The following is a 15,290-nucleotide window of genomic DNA, read 5'->3' as shown; positions in this document are numbered from 1 at the left end:
GTCATATCTGCGTTACCCTCGGTTTCGTGTTTTATTTGGCAGGAGCGCTTTACTCTTAGCACTGTGAACAAGTGAACGCACAGAGTAACGCCATAACATCATTTTCAACACACTTAAATGTATCTAATATGCTGCATTACCTCATAATCATAACCGGAAGAGCGGATCAGTGCATGCGCCTGGCGAATGTGTCCCGTCCTGTCATAATAAAAGTCCCGGTGTTCGCAAGGTGGGTATTTGTTTAACAATCGCTCCAGCGGCCGTGCTCAGCTCCACAACACTCTGTCCTGCTCTGCTTCACACTACAGTAACGTTAATAACCACATGCATGAACGTGATATCTGCCCGTGTCTTATTTTCCACCGGCTGTGAGGTGAAGACCACATGTCCCACATGTTTTTTAACGCTTTAATATTATGTCTCATTAGCGCCAAAACGCTATTTATTGTTTGAATTTCACTTTGAAAAAAATTAAAAGCGTAGCTTGTTTCACGAGTTCACACTTACATATAATTATATAGAGTAATATAAATGCGTATTTGGCATGCTGTCCGGGGGGAGGGATTCGAGCTCGAACTTGGCCCGAACCCAGAGTACCCCCCCCCCCCCCCCTCTTTCGTGTAAGTGGTTAGAACTAAAAGAGCAAAATGTGGAGAAGGGGTGGAGGAGGGGTGCTGATAAACTGTCAACAGAACAGAGGTAAGACTGCTGCGTGTATATATACACCTCTTGTTGATTAGCTGAGTGCTCTCCACCTGTGTCAATTATCTGAAAGCCCTCCTCCCGAATCTTTGTTAATAGAACATCGTTTAATATCAAAAGCAGGTTTGGCAATTTGCCATGAGATTAAGTTGGGCAGAGTGAGAGATACGCCAAATACATAGTTGGCAACCCTGGGGACACCCCTACTGTTTTCTATGGTAATGGTTAGCACAAATAGTCTTTTGCATCAATATTTATGCCTTACAGTGATCAAAATCCACATTGAATCACAAACAGTTATTTCAAACACTTACTGCTGTCTGAAAGTGAGTTTTGAGCAAAAATGATTTTAAAAGTCTTTACTGATGTTAGCGGGTATATGAAATCTTCTGTGGCGCCGGCCCTGCCGTTTCTAGACTCACTTAACTGCATTTGTTCGTAACCACTCCTTAAGCCTGAGCTGGCCCTCTTTGGAGTATGAGTATTTGGTGGGTATTCGGCGGGCCAAAAAATCCTGGCCGTTGGCCCCAAGGAAGCCCCGACAAGGCCTGATCAAGCCCCCAAAGTGACAGTGGAAATGTGGCTTATGATATTCTGGTGCAGAGACTAGGATCCCAGACTACCACCAGCATATCATAGAGCAGGTTGTCCCCAGACTCAGTCCTGGAGGGCCGCTGTCCTGCAGAGTTTAGCTCCAACCCCAATCAAATGAACCATATCTCTGAACTAGAATATTATAGAACAGGGATGGGCAACCCCTGTCCTTGAGGGCCAATGTCATCCAAAGTTTATTTCCACCCTTAATCAAAAAAAACCTGAAAAATCTAACCTATGTCTTCAGAATTGATCGACAATTGCAAGCAGGAGTGTTTGATTGAGCTTGGAACTAAACTCTGCCGGACAGTGCCCCTCCAGTACCAAAGTTTCCCATCTCTGTCATAAGGACATGCTAGACGTGCTAGTTTTTCTTTCTTAGGGTAGTATAGAATCCTCATGTGGGCCCTCAAATGCCCCTAGGGACTTCAGTCATATCTCTGCATGAGAATATCACAGGAGGTGGGCTCTTGCCCCCCTTAATCATATCCCTGCAGTAGAATATCATAGACACGTGGGTTTTGGTTTATTTGACTACAGCAGCCTGATTGTGAATTTAGCACCAGCAAGCATCGCTCACATTTTGTTCAAAAAATGTACTTGTATAGTAATTATTATAATTATTGTGTGGCACAGAGGGGGTCAAAAAGCCCTGGAGCATTATACACTTTATGACACAGCATTTTATAACACTCTGTATTAGGTTCCCACACATGCACTTCGGTGGACAAACACTGCAGTGATGCAGGGAATAAGACCCTGGGGAAGGAGAGAGAGAGAGAGAGAGAGAGAGAGAGAGAGAGAGAGAGAGAGAGAGAGAGAGAGAGAGAGAGAGACAGTCTAAAAGAGGAATAGGCTTTATGACGCTCTCTATTGAAAAGAGAACAAACTGATCCTGCCAACAAACATCCTTTGATGGAGCTGAACTCAATTGAATTGAGTCAAATCTAATTCCACTGAACTGAAAGCAGGCAGAGAAAGAAAGCCAGAGAGAGATATGGATGGAGGGTGAAAGGAAGAGAGGACGGTGGAAGCGGATTAGAGTCTCCAGAGATGTGGCAGTCGTCTGAACAGGTGTTTGTCGAGTGAGAGAGAGAGAGACACTGGAGTAAACTGAACTGCAGCGGCAGGTTCTCTGGAGGTGTGTAAGTATGCTGCACTGTTTGATGTGTGGAGAACTGAACTGATTCTGATGTGCAGTCCTGTGTGGATTAAGCAGGAGAGATATGTCACACACATGCACACCCAGAGATGGGCTTTCTGATGTCTGTAGTTATTGACTTTTCACTTTTCTGACAGCTGCCTGTTTTCCTTTCAGGGACAGGCCACACACACACACACATACACACCCTTCATTCCCACCATCCCTGATAGCGCCTGTCAGTCAGAAGTCGTTCAGTGGAGAGGAAGTTCCAAGGATGCTAATGCCAAGAAATACAAGTGTCTGCTAAAGAGAGAAATTGGAAGTTAAATCAAAATCTGAGGTAAAGGGGTTAACTTTCTTTGTTCAGACTTTTGGAGAAAATCACATGTGCTGGCCATGAGCACAACATAATACTATATTAGTATATTGTATGCGTCAGTTAATCACTGTCACTTAAGCAACAATGCTGATTTTAAGAGCAACAGCCTAATTGAAAGTCTGCTTTTTATTTTATATAACAATCCAATAAACAACTGAATTTAGACAAAATTCTAGTTACTTTATCTTTTTTGCTTTCCCAACGAAAATAGTTCCAGACAAAGCCAATGCAAAATCAACCGCTGCTTGTTCTGATCTATATAGAGTATAGTGTATATAGTTTAATTCCAGAAAGAATCATTGTTTTATCATGAATTGGCGGAGTGAATAATTCAGTGACTCAGTCACAGTGTCATTTGTGGCCACCTGGTCACTGTTATTCTGCATGTATGGCATAGTAAGGCATGTTCCTGGATCAACATATTTAGTTGATCCTGGAACAACATTCTATTCTGAAAATGTAATCCTAACCACATCCTTTCCCCTAAACCAAACCCTATCCATAACTTATCCCTAAAATCAGAGTACACTGACGTAGAAGCATCTTACCCTGGTTCTAAGCCTATACTTGGCATAAACTGTACTCGTCCCTCATATCTGATTTTGTGATTGGTTCCACTGGTTCATCTGCTCAATCTCAGGATACGAAAACCCATTCTGTGGCTTATTCCACCCTAAGTGATGCTAGTAAGTGATATTAGAGATTCACCAGCTATATTCGCCCAGTATGAAGAGTTTATGGAGGTTGTGTCTCGTGCTGTGTCTAAATAACTAAATAATGACTGTCCAGCTGAGAAGTGGAAAGCGCTTTGAAAAAGCAAGTTATATATGAGCACTTCCTGCATACACAGTCAGAACCTCCACGTCTGAGTTGACCTTTTCCTCCCAAATCTCCAGTCTGAGTTGTTGAGACCATGGAAAAAGCCATTCTCCTCCTACCTATCTAGTCCTACTTTCCACCACTATTCATCGATTTAAGGGCTTAATAAAAATGTCTACTGGGACGATGCCCAGGGTTGAAGAGACATTGGCTGCTAATCTCTCCCATGAAGCTGCATTTTCCCTTAAAGCCCAGACATTGTCCACCAACCCTTGCCGTATTACTTCTTTGCTGGTGGGCAAGGCATACATAGCAGCGGGTCAGGCTGGTACTTGTCTTTACACTATGGGTATTTTACAAATGGACCAAGCTGACCTTCTCAGAAACCTGGATGAAGCCAAAGAGGTGGGGCACATCACTATTAAAGAGCTGCAGCCAGCCACTGATTTATCTCTCCATGCCACAGAGGGCCCACCATCGGCTGCTTCATGGCAGTTATGGTGGTAATGGAGAGACACCTCTGTTTGAACCTCTCGGGTATCAAGGAGAAGGACAAGTCTTTCCTCCTTGATGCCTCGCTGTTGCCACCTGGCCTCTTCAGTGATTCTGTGAGCAGGGTTGTTGAGCGGTTTCAGGAAGCAAAGAAGCAGGTGGCAACATTCCAGAGGTTCATTCCATCGGCCCAATGGGGATGCTGCCAAAGGGCAGTCCCAGCCATGTGTTTCAGGTTCTTCATACAGACAGTAGCAAAAAGACAATGTTGCATCTCAAAGCAGGCTTGAGTTATGGAACAAGAAGTAAATTCTCTTCTGACAAAGGACCACAGAACATATTCCTCCAGCAGAGAGAAGAAAAGCTGGTACTTCATAGTTCCAAAAAAGGATAGGGGTTACATCCCATTTTCGATCTTTGTCACTTAAACCAGTCTCTAAGGCTCAAGATGCTGACAATTCCTTTAATCGTGTTTCAAATCAGGTCCGAGGACTGGTTTGTCACAACCAATCTGACAGATGCATACTTCCACATTTCCATCCTTCAGCGGCACATTAAGTTCCAGAGGTTCACATTCGGGGGAGAAGAATAGCAATATCTGGTTCTTCCATTCTGCCTAAAGGCTTCAACACACTCCGCACGAACAGAGAAAAAAGTTCTCACTCCCAGGGCTGCCCTGGTTTGGGAGTTCTCGCAGCTTGCTCTCGACACATTGTCTGAGCAGAATTTTTTTTCTTGCGGGTGTCCGAGAACTATTGTGTGATTGGTCATACATTTAAAGTGGCCGTGATTAATGTGGAGGAGCGCGGATGATTGGCACCTGCTTTTCTTGTGAAGTATGGAATGTACTGGCCAGAATGAACTTTGTTCTTGTTCTTGCCACCTCGAGAAAACAAACTAATTTTTTTGTTCTTGCAGAGTATGTTCCAAGCTTAAGTCTCAAGATAAATACTTTCCCAGGAGTAATTTGGAACATGGTTACGATGCAGCTACATCTGTCTCCCGCACGTATCAAGTCGGTTCTGTTAGAAGCAATCAGAATCAAGCTAGACCAGCTCATCACTGTGAAACTTTTGGCAGTTGCTTCTAACATAATACATTTTGCCTGCTGTACATAGTGGCACCTATAGTGGCTCATGACCAGAGAGTTTTCCCTGAGGAAAAAATAAAAACCTTGGGATAAACCAGACTCATTTGGGGAGGCAGTTCTCCTCTGTCCAAATGAAAGAACATGGTGTGATATATGAAGAGCAGTAAATTTGCATTAAATTAACAAAAATGTATTAGTGTTAGTGTTCATCTGAAAAAAGAAATACGTATTTGCGAAGACATGAGTGTGAGTAAAGATTAGATAAGATAATATTAATGTCTAGTTGAAGAATCCCTTTATAAAAATTTTAACTTTGTTGGACTAGTTATGTTGAAGCTTTTGAAACATCTACGGCATGTTCAACAGTGAGAGGAGCATCATTTCTGCAAGTCTCCGTGGTTGTGGAGTGAAGATATCATCCTGATGAGAGCCGACAGGAAAAGGTGAACAAGAAGAGAACACAGACTAACGAGAGAGAGAGAGAGAGAGAGAGAGAGAGAGAGAGAGAGAGAGAGAGAGAGAGAGAGAGAGAGAGAGAGAGAGAGAGAGAGAGAGAGAGAGAGAGAGAGAGAGAGAGAAAGAGCGAGAGGAGATACTGTGAAAGGGCAGATCTCCACCTATCACCATTCTTTTTTTTGTTCTGTCTGTTTGTCATAAAGATGAAAGAGTTTAAACTTCAGACAGATATCAAAGCCTGTCAATACATACACGCACATCACTGCAGCTCTAATAAAGACATCACCTGTGAGACAAAAACTTCAAGAGAGTGTGTATAAATTACATCAGCCCCGCTAACATATGCTAATATGCTGATATACAGATGGTATGGGGTCACATGGGGAGGTCAGATCCAGTATCACATCCACATGGATTTAGAAGACATGAGTTTGTATTAGGCTTGTTGTATGCAAAAACTTATTTTGACAGTGTAACATAAACCAAATATGAATAAAATAAAACTATGCCCAAATACATAGATGCTGTTACAAATTTTTTTTGCACAAACATACCTTAATTTTTACATTTGGGATTCAGTCAGATATACACTTTCAGCCTTCATGAGAAGATAAAATTGGTTAATAAATGTTTCTAGTTTCAGTATTGTATTTGCATAACATAAATAGCATATTTGCATAACAGATGTTTTGCAGATGTGCCTACTGTCTGATATTGATACTAACAAAAACAACAACAACAAAAAACCTTTTACTATGTTTACCACTTGATAGCATTTTAAGCATTCATTTAGGGCACTTATATCTTAAAAAATCCTTCATGTAATTACATCTACATTCAGTGTAATAAATACTGTAGTAAAACTCAATTTTATTATAAGGTGTCATTGTTACAGTACTGAGTAATATTAATTTACAACATGCACTTAATATAGGGTTAGGGTGGGAATAGGGTTTGGCTGAAGGGTTAGTTGCATGTAATATGCTAAATGTAATTATTACTGCGGTAAGTATGTAAAATATGTAACTGATCACCGTGGGGGGACGCTGAGAACCAGTGCGACCCGCCCCTAGAAACTCCCCCTCCGATGCAGAGATCAACATCTGCTCATCCGCTGGTGCCCCAAAAGTCCCAACTGGATGCCCATGGGAGGGGCCAGAAGCTTCTCGCGGAAGCACCACCAGCTGCAGGACTTGTGAGGGATCAGGGGTCCGTGGAGGCTCGCTTGGCGGGTTACCCTGAACGTAATCCTCAGATCACCTCGGGCATTAGGTCTATTGTCTTGTTGAAGTAGGTCTATCCCGCTGGGCAAGGATAGCTCTAGATTGAGGTATGAGGAGGGGGACTCCACCATCCCGAAGGTAGGCGAGTCTCGATCTAAGCTCCAAGATAGTTTTGTTCCCGCAGTGAAAACATGAACTATCCACAAACGCCTCATCAGAATGCATCAATGAGCCTTGGCCATGACCCTCACTGGAGACAGATCTCACGAAAATGCGTATAAATAGTACGAGTTTGCAATCTCGTGGAATGTATACACCAAAATGAGTTTTGGCGTGGTTATGGTACGCAGTTTTTCGGGTGCATATGATACGCACTTTATGGCGTATTATACATACGAACCCCCCACCCCACCACCCTAAACCTACCCAAGAGCGTGTCATATGCACGCCATAAAGTGTGTATCATATGCACGCGAAAAACCGCGTACCATACGCACATTCCTCGAGATTGCAAACTCGTACTATTTATACGCATGACCATGAGATTGTGTTGGGTCAGTCACCGCTGTTCCTTCCTTGGACACTTTTGATAGATTCTGACCACTGCAGACTGGGAACACCCCACAAGAGCTGCAGTTTTGGAGCTGCGCTGACCCAGTCATCAAGCCTTTAAAATTTTGCCCTTGTCGAATTTGCTCAAATCCGTAAGCTTGTCCACTTTTTTTTTTACTTTGATGACAAACATTGCTGCCCAATATATCCCACCCACTAACAGGTGCTGTGATGAAGATATAATCAGTGTTATTCACTTCACCTGTCGGTGGTCATAATGTTATGCCTGATGGGTGTTTGTGTGTGTGTGTGTGTGTGTGTGTGTATATATATATATATATATATATATATATATATAAACCTTGTGCAAATGTTGATTAAACAATTTAATAGTTAATTAAAAAGGAAGGAAATGATTTTCGCTGTGGACACTATCTTTGAGTGAGATGCTGGAATTAATTTGGTGAGACCTAAGACAAAAGCAGAGTAGAGTCTTCTTCTTCTTCTTTCGGCTGTTCCCTTCAGGGGATCATCTGCCTCCATCTATTTCTATCCTCTGTATCCTCTTCTCTCAGACCGACTACCTTCATGTCCTCCTTCACTACATGCATAAATGTATCCATAGAGTAGAGTGTATCTGTTGTATTGCATGTTAATATATTAAATGATACTTTTCCAATGGTTATTGCTTCAAAAACGAAGAGGTTAAGTCTGCAATAAAACAGCTTTGCAAGCGATCTTCCGAAACAAGGAATGTTCTAGTTCCTGGAAGATATTTCACACAAAATAGAGTACATATCTCAAAAAGCTATAGTCCTTGCAAGACCAACAGTACAGACTAGGCATAACAACAGAAACATTGCTCACAGCAGGAGGTTTGAGGATGGACAGTAATTGTTTTGAAATGTATTGTTGAAGGTGGTGGATTTGTTATACAAGTAATACTTTGACAGCTATAGTCACAGACTTTAAAGGGAATGAATGCAGAGATGCAACTTCTCTCAGACAGTTTCATCATATGGATAATGATATGAGAAGCTTTTCATAATTTGTCTGCTTTTATTCAATTATGTTAAAAATGTTAAAGCTAAAAAATCAAAGTAAAAAAAACTAGATTTCCCTGACTCATCCTTACCATGAGGCAGCATAAGCGACACTGCACAACCTGAGAAAAATGCAGTTGTGTTAGAATACAGAGTGCACGTGTTGTACACTCGTTATTGCACTACATTATGGGACTGAATGAGTGCACTCGAAAGAACTACAAATGCACTGTCAAAAAAAGTATTTGTATCTTTTAAGGTACAAGTGGCAATTAAGGGTACATTTTTGTACCGCTAAGTCAGGGATAGGCAAGTTCAGTCCTGAGAGCTGATGTTCTCCAGAGTTAAGCTCTAACCCTTCTAAGCCACCACAGTATAAAACTCATGGCTCCCATGCAGCCATGCATGCATTGGTGAAGCTCACCATTGTTGAGATTTATATGCTGATTCTTTATATCATTGTGTGTCTAAAGCCCCAGCCTGTTTTTAATAATCAGAATTCAGAATATCTGATCTGTGGCAAGAAAGTATTGTTTGTGAATATTATTTATTAATATTTACAGTATATTCAGTGATGACTCAAACATTATTGTTCATGATACATTTTGTTTATGGCTTCTTTTCTTTTGAACAATTATTTGTTTTGTTTTTGCACTGTAACAAAAACCACAAACTCCAAAAATCCAAGTCAAACTGCCCAAATAAAGGAAACACTGATCACCATAATGGTGACCAAAAATTTTCAATAAAACATCATCTAAACCTCTGTTAATTCTCAATATAAGAGCTTCTATAGACATCTTTCAGGGTTGGGACCAAACTCTGCAGGACGGCAACTCACTAGGACCAAACTGAGAAAAACAATGTTGTAACTAAGGACCAATTATGTAACTTTAAAACAACAGTTAAATGGTTTGTTCCCCAAGGAACAAAACTGTACCTCCACTGTACCTTTTTTTTTGAGAGTGTGGGGCCAGTGAATCCACACAATCTTTAATATTGCTTCAGAGCAGCATTTAAAGCTAAGTGTATCCCATCACTCATTATATTCAGGAACTCATATGCCCCTAGATCATGCAATGTTGAGGAAAATGAATTAGAATTTTAAATTAATTAGATATTACATATAATTTGCTAGTAAAACAAAGGTTTGCACATTTTATTGGTATATAGAGGAGTATGTGCATTCTGTAAAATATTTACAACTACTTTTTATCACTTACTGTAATTAGAAGAAATTAAATTAGAAAGAAAATGGGTCCTCTGTTGCATAGGGCCTACTGAACATGTATTGTGCAAAGTATTCAAAAAAAAAAAAAATGTGAATAAAGGTCTGTAAAAACAGTGTGTTGTAAGTGTCCCATGCATTGTAAATCAAAAGTTCTACACGCCAACTTTGGCCTACTTGGCTAAAATACAGCAAACACGTCATGTAAGTAGACAAGTAAGTGCAAAGACCACAAGAGTGTGTGCTGGGACAGACCCATGGTTGTCCGCTCAAACAGTGCTCTATATAATGGTATAAGGGGGATTTTAGACGAAACCCATGCCTCAGATATACAAGAACAAATATGATAACATGCACACTAGGGGTGTGCCAAAAAATGAGAAAAATCTAGATTCTCATTTGCAACGATTCAGAATCGATCTGAAATATCGAATAATCGATTTAATAAATTACTAAAATCAGCTGGCTGTTCGTCTTCATTTTGTAACTAGCCTATACGCGACGTAGAGTCCTGCAACGGCATAAATGTGGCAAATTGAGACATTTATAAAAATCATGGGCGGGGATGCGGGCGGATAATTAACTCTGTGCGGGCGGGTAGTAGCGCGGATGAAAAATATGTGCAATATTTCTGTGGCGAGGTGGACGAGCAAGAGAGCGAGCGAGACCGGGGCGTGATTGTGAATGAGCGTCACCTGCGAGCCACACCGAGTCCTCTGAGGGAGCTCGGAGGCAAGGACGAGAGATCACCAGACCTGGATTTGACGTTGAGTTGTGTTTACGTTTTATTATGTGTGTGTGTGTGGCAGTTGTCCGTGAGGGGCTGCCCACGTTACTTTCGTTTTGTTTGGTTAAAGTCTTTTAAATGTTCGCCGGTTCCCACCTCCTTCTTCCCCCTCGAACATATTGTAGGCTATTACAATTTCTATGTCCAGATTACCATTACACATACACGCAACAACGATATGCCATTTGAACCATTACGTCATCACCACTGCGACAGTGCAACTTTTGTTAATGCCTCTCGTAACCCAGTCGGAGCGAGCGTTGCAGGTGTAGCAATGGATGAAGTAAAACTTTTACTTTGCTACTCCTGCAGCGCTTTTACCATTGCTACTCCTGCAACGCTCGCTGTAAAAGTAAAGTTGGTGAGTGGAGTATATGAAATTGTTGACAACGAGTCTTTAAAGGCAGAGCCTCTTTCATTAGCCCATTCATGACGCTGTTGATGTTGAGAGGTGCAAGATAAAAAATAAAGCATTTTAATTTGAATGATTTTAGCGTGTGATTTTATCGCGGGCACGGGTCGGGTATTACACGGGCCACATATTAAAGGGTCTGGGCGGGTGCGGATTTAATTTTGATATTTTCAAAATCGAATCGTTTTGAATCGAAAATCTTTTTGAATCGAAAATCGATTATGAATCGAATCGTGGCCTCAATAATCGGAATCAAATTGAATCGTGAGATGGTAAAAGATTCCCACCCCTAATGCACACATTTTTTTTTTCTCAGGGTTACACTTTAAAGTGTAACCCAGCCCATTTTTTGTGTTACTATGTCGGTACGACTCGGTAGTAGGCTATATGTAAATAAACCATGTTTATTTGTTCTGGGGGGTATTTCAGAAAGCAGGTTATGTGACATACCTGGGTGTGTTTAAAAGTAAGATAACCTCCTCTTTCGGTTCCAAAAACAGAGGTAACTTTCAGGATATGTAAGTAACCATAACAACTTACTCTCTGAACATAACCTGCTCTGGAGAAGATTATGTTCAAGGGTTAGTTTGCTTAAGAGGTATTCAGATGCATGGTATATAATAAATAAGGCCTAGTTATATTAATATAATTAAATTTGCAGAGGCGTAAATAGTACCTGAAAACCATACTTGAGTAAAAGTACAGATTCCTTACAGCAAAAATGACTTCATTACAAGTTACAAGTTACCAATTCTAATACAATGATCATATTCACAAAACATCTTAAGACCAAATGTAGCTCCTAACTTACCGGCCAGCTAGTAGACATCTGTGCAAGTAAACTTCACTCCGCTGACCTCAAGAGATGCTCTAGTGCAGGGGCGTGGGAATGGGGGCATAAAGGGTACTGAGTAACCAGGGCCCGAGGCAGGGAAGTCCGTTTTCTATACATACACATACATGGTACGGGGGCCCAGCAAGATGGTTTGTACCCAGGGCCCAAAATTTGGTGCTACGCCCCTGCTCTAGTGACTGTCTTGAGAGGTTGCAGCCTTTAGCCTCCTTGTTAGAAAATCTGACTCTCATGCCGGTGGACCCAGGTTCAAGTCCCGCTTGGAGCGGGTGGTTTGAAAAGGAGGGGTTACAAATTTAGGAGAAATAATGACCGCGTCAGTCCTAATTTTAGGACTCCTGAATTTTTAGTCTAAGTGTATTTCACAATGCATTTTAGCACTAAAACGAACTCCTAAATCCATGAAACGCTAGGAATAGTCAAGAGGACTCCTCAGTCACTACGACCAAATCACAAACAATCATAATGGCTCTTGCCGCAATCCGCCCAAAGACCCTATACAATATTGAGGCAATTCAACTGTTTGAAGCGATCGAGGGCTCTAAACTCAAAATTTAGCCCAAACCCAGAGTTCTGCCCCGTATCGCCGTCCTAGAGTGAGGAACGGGGTGGCGGAGGGATGCAGAAAACTGTTGCAAAATGTTGGCTCTTGGATGTGTATATACCTCCTCTCTGTGTATTAGATAGCCTCCGGAGATGCAGACATGTAAGAGATTGACAATTAGCTGAACATAGTTGAATTAGTGACAGTTAGCCTACTGTTTAAAATATTTCTTTGAATATGACAACATTTTTCTTTATTTGAATATGGCAATATTCTTATTTTTTTTTAAAAAATTGAATATAGCATCATGAAACCTCATTCAACAAAATATTTCTATAATTAAATTAAATATTTCTATAAATAAATCAAATTTCTATGAATTAAATCACTAATGCATAACAACGAGGTCAACCCCGCCCTTACTCTTAGTTTAAAACTTCTCTCTATTCCTTAGTAAAAGTTGCTCTCAGAAGCTTTGTGAATAGGTTTTAAGAGAAAACTCTTAACTACGAACTTTTACTGCCATTTAGGAGAACTCTTAGTGCTAAGATCAAATGTTTTGTGAATAGGGCCCCTGATTTTTAACAGTATTTTACTCATACTAAATATATATGCTCAACAATGCACTAATCCTCAACACCTGACAGACATACCAGTGGAAATAAGAAATAATTGATTTGTAAGATGAGAAATCTTGTTTATTTTCTAAAAAATCTAAATAAAACTGGCAATAAATCAAGGTCGACACAACAGCCTCTTAAATGTCTACAAACAATGAACAAAAGTCTCAGTTAAGTGCACAAAAAGGCCATGAATAAACCAGTATTCCTCAGAATGGTCTTGTTAAAACAGCAGATAAATAACAATGTTAAGTAAAATGAAATAGTCAAAGCCTTCTTGCACTGGATGTGCTGCTTTCAGCCTCATCACCGGCTGCAGTCGTGACCTACATCTACCGGCAAATGCACTCACATTCATGCAAAGTAACAAAAGAAGAAGAAGAAAGTAAAATTGTATGCTTTTTCTTAGCATCTGTTTCCATGGTGAATAATCGATTAGTCGCTCTGTCTTGTCTTGTGTGTTAACCGGGAACATACTCTGAGTTGTCTGTCGTAAAGTCCGCCGTATAGCGTAATACTGTGGTAAGCGTATCCATAGCAAACTGGTGGGAGTGGCCATGCCCAGTGCATTATGGGTGCTGAAGTTTTCCAACCTATTTGGTACAAGGAAATATAACAGCCATTTTTTCATTGTTTTCTCTAGTAAGGTAGCACCGATTTAATTTTTCTCCACTTTTCTACTGTGCAGGCAGCCAAGTTTTCTTGAAAGCCCATTTTACCAGCAGTTAATTACCCATTTAAGGGAGTTGATGCCTTAATTAACACCCATCCCCCATAATTCACACCCTTCTCGCAAATTATTCAAGTGCACTATGCTAGCTTTCCAACCTGAACTGCAGAAACGTACTGCTGATTTTCTCAAAACACCATAAACAATACTATTCATATTTGATAAAGTAAAATTGGTGTATTAAAGGTGGGGAAACACACTCAAATGAAACAGAAATGAATATTTAGGGTGCAAACCCACTTTGCATTCATAGATTTTATTTTTTAACTTCTTTAAAAAAAAGATAATTTCTTAAAAAAAATAATTGAAATTAAAATACATATTGCAGGCATAGGCGACTTTTTGAGCTATTTTCTTCCATTCACACGCCTGTTTATACGTGTGCAGCGAACACTTGCCCTCCCAAACAACAACACAGACAACGACGACAAATTCAAACACGCAAAGACCGGTTCCATTCTGAGCAGCTGTCTGCCGCAAAACCTTCAGCCGCAGATAAAACCATTCAGTGTTGCATATTTTGTAATAATTTATTCTGTAGATGGAATATATAGTATTTGTATCTGGTCTGTAATTAGTCCAGGCGAATCAAACACTGCAGGTCTATTTCGGGATGTCCGGGTGAGTTCACAGGAGTGTGCAGGGGAAGAAAGCCTCTCACAACCTTTCGATGTCTCTGTATTTCTTGCGTAGGATGGAGACCTGGTCTTTGAAGAGGACGGGATCCAGACGCAACTGAGAGTGAAAGAGAGGCATGAAGCCAAACCAGCTTGTGAAAGAGTTCATGCAGGACTGACGCTGTGCAAAGTGGTCTGGGTCAGCCCATCGAGACGCCTTAGAGCCCTGAGAGAGAGAGAGAGAGAGAGAGGGAGAGCGAGGTCTGTGTATGGTTCACCAGGCAGATTATGAATGAGGGTAGGAACATGTTACTGAAATTGGGCAGCACTTTAAAAGACACTGACAAACAGAGCGAACACGGAGTGTTCATTTCACGACTCAGAGGATAGACGACAGTTATGGCCTTACATTCATGAGAAACACTTTGGAAGTATGTCTAGCTCCTTGTTAAAGAAACTTACAATCCGCTAATACAGAGCTACATGCACCCAGTCCTTTGAGAGGAACATACCAATATTTTTATTACAAAATTTTTAGACATACTGGCATGACTGATATTTTACCATTTTGAAATTATAATCAGCAAATTTAGCTTCTAGCGTTAGCTTATAGTTTAAGTTCAAGTGAATTTTTAGCAAATATTGGGTAAAACCATAAAGTTCCCAAACTCCAACTATTTATAAAGTATTTAAACTACAATAAAAATGCCCTTTTAGAAAAACTAGTTAAGCCCGTTTCCACCGAAATTACTCAATTTGAACTTCTTTTACAGGACCTTTTTTGCCCCCAGACCTGCTAACTGTCTGCGTTTCCAGGTCTAAAGTACTGTGAAGATTAATGCAAATTAGTCCGGTGATGTAGGACTGCGCTGCTCCTCCCAGTCAGTGACGGACAGTAATCATTTTTGCGTGGCACTAGCCAAGATTACCTGCACACTTTTTTGTCATTCCGGTTGAAATCATTCCGATTAAAAGATTTAGTGGACTGTTTACATGAGACGTTAT

At 40.7% G+C, this 15,290-nt stretch overlaps 1 protein-coding gene and 1 long non-coding RNA gene across 3 annotated transcripts in view; one reads left to right on the top strand and one right to left on the bottom strand.

The window, feature by feature from the left end:
* Positions 1–2,276: 2,276 nt before the first annotated feature.
* LOC137041246 (uncharacterized) lies at positions 2,277–14,493 on the top strand. Of its 2 annotated transcripts, none has more exons than XR_010898067.1 (3): positions 2,277–2,437; positions 2,615–2,780; positions 14,362–14,493. It is a non-coding gene; the product is annotated as an uncharacterized lncRNA (long non-coding RNA). The 2 variants fall into 2 exon arrangements; XR_010898068.1 differs by having other exon boundaries at positions 2,277–2,441.
* LOC137041243 (exostosin-1) overlaps positions 13,073–15,290 on the bottom strand; it is a 448,506-nt gene continuing 446,288 nt past the window's right edge. Inside the window, exon 12 of the mRNA XM_067417291.1 lies at positions 13,073–14,511. Within this exon, the coding sequence (XP_067273392.1) occupies positions 14,326–14,511 (186 nt within the window). The 3' untranslated portion in view covers positions 13,073–14,325. The remainder of the gene's footprint in view (positions 14,512–15,290) is intronic.

The sequence above is a fragment of the Pseudorasbora parva genome, chromosome 15 (assembly GCF_024679245.1).
Source record: "Pseudorasbora parva isolate DD20220531a chromosome 15, ASM2467924v1, whole genome shotgun sequence".
In the NCBI taxonomy this organism is placed as follows: Eukaryota; Metazoa; Chordata; class Actinopteri; order Cypriniformes; family Gobionidae; genus Pseudorasbora; species Pseudorasbora parva.
The sequence above is the reverse complement of the archived record's forward strand: the minus strand, read 5'-3'. Positions and strand labels throughout refer to the sequence as shown.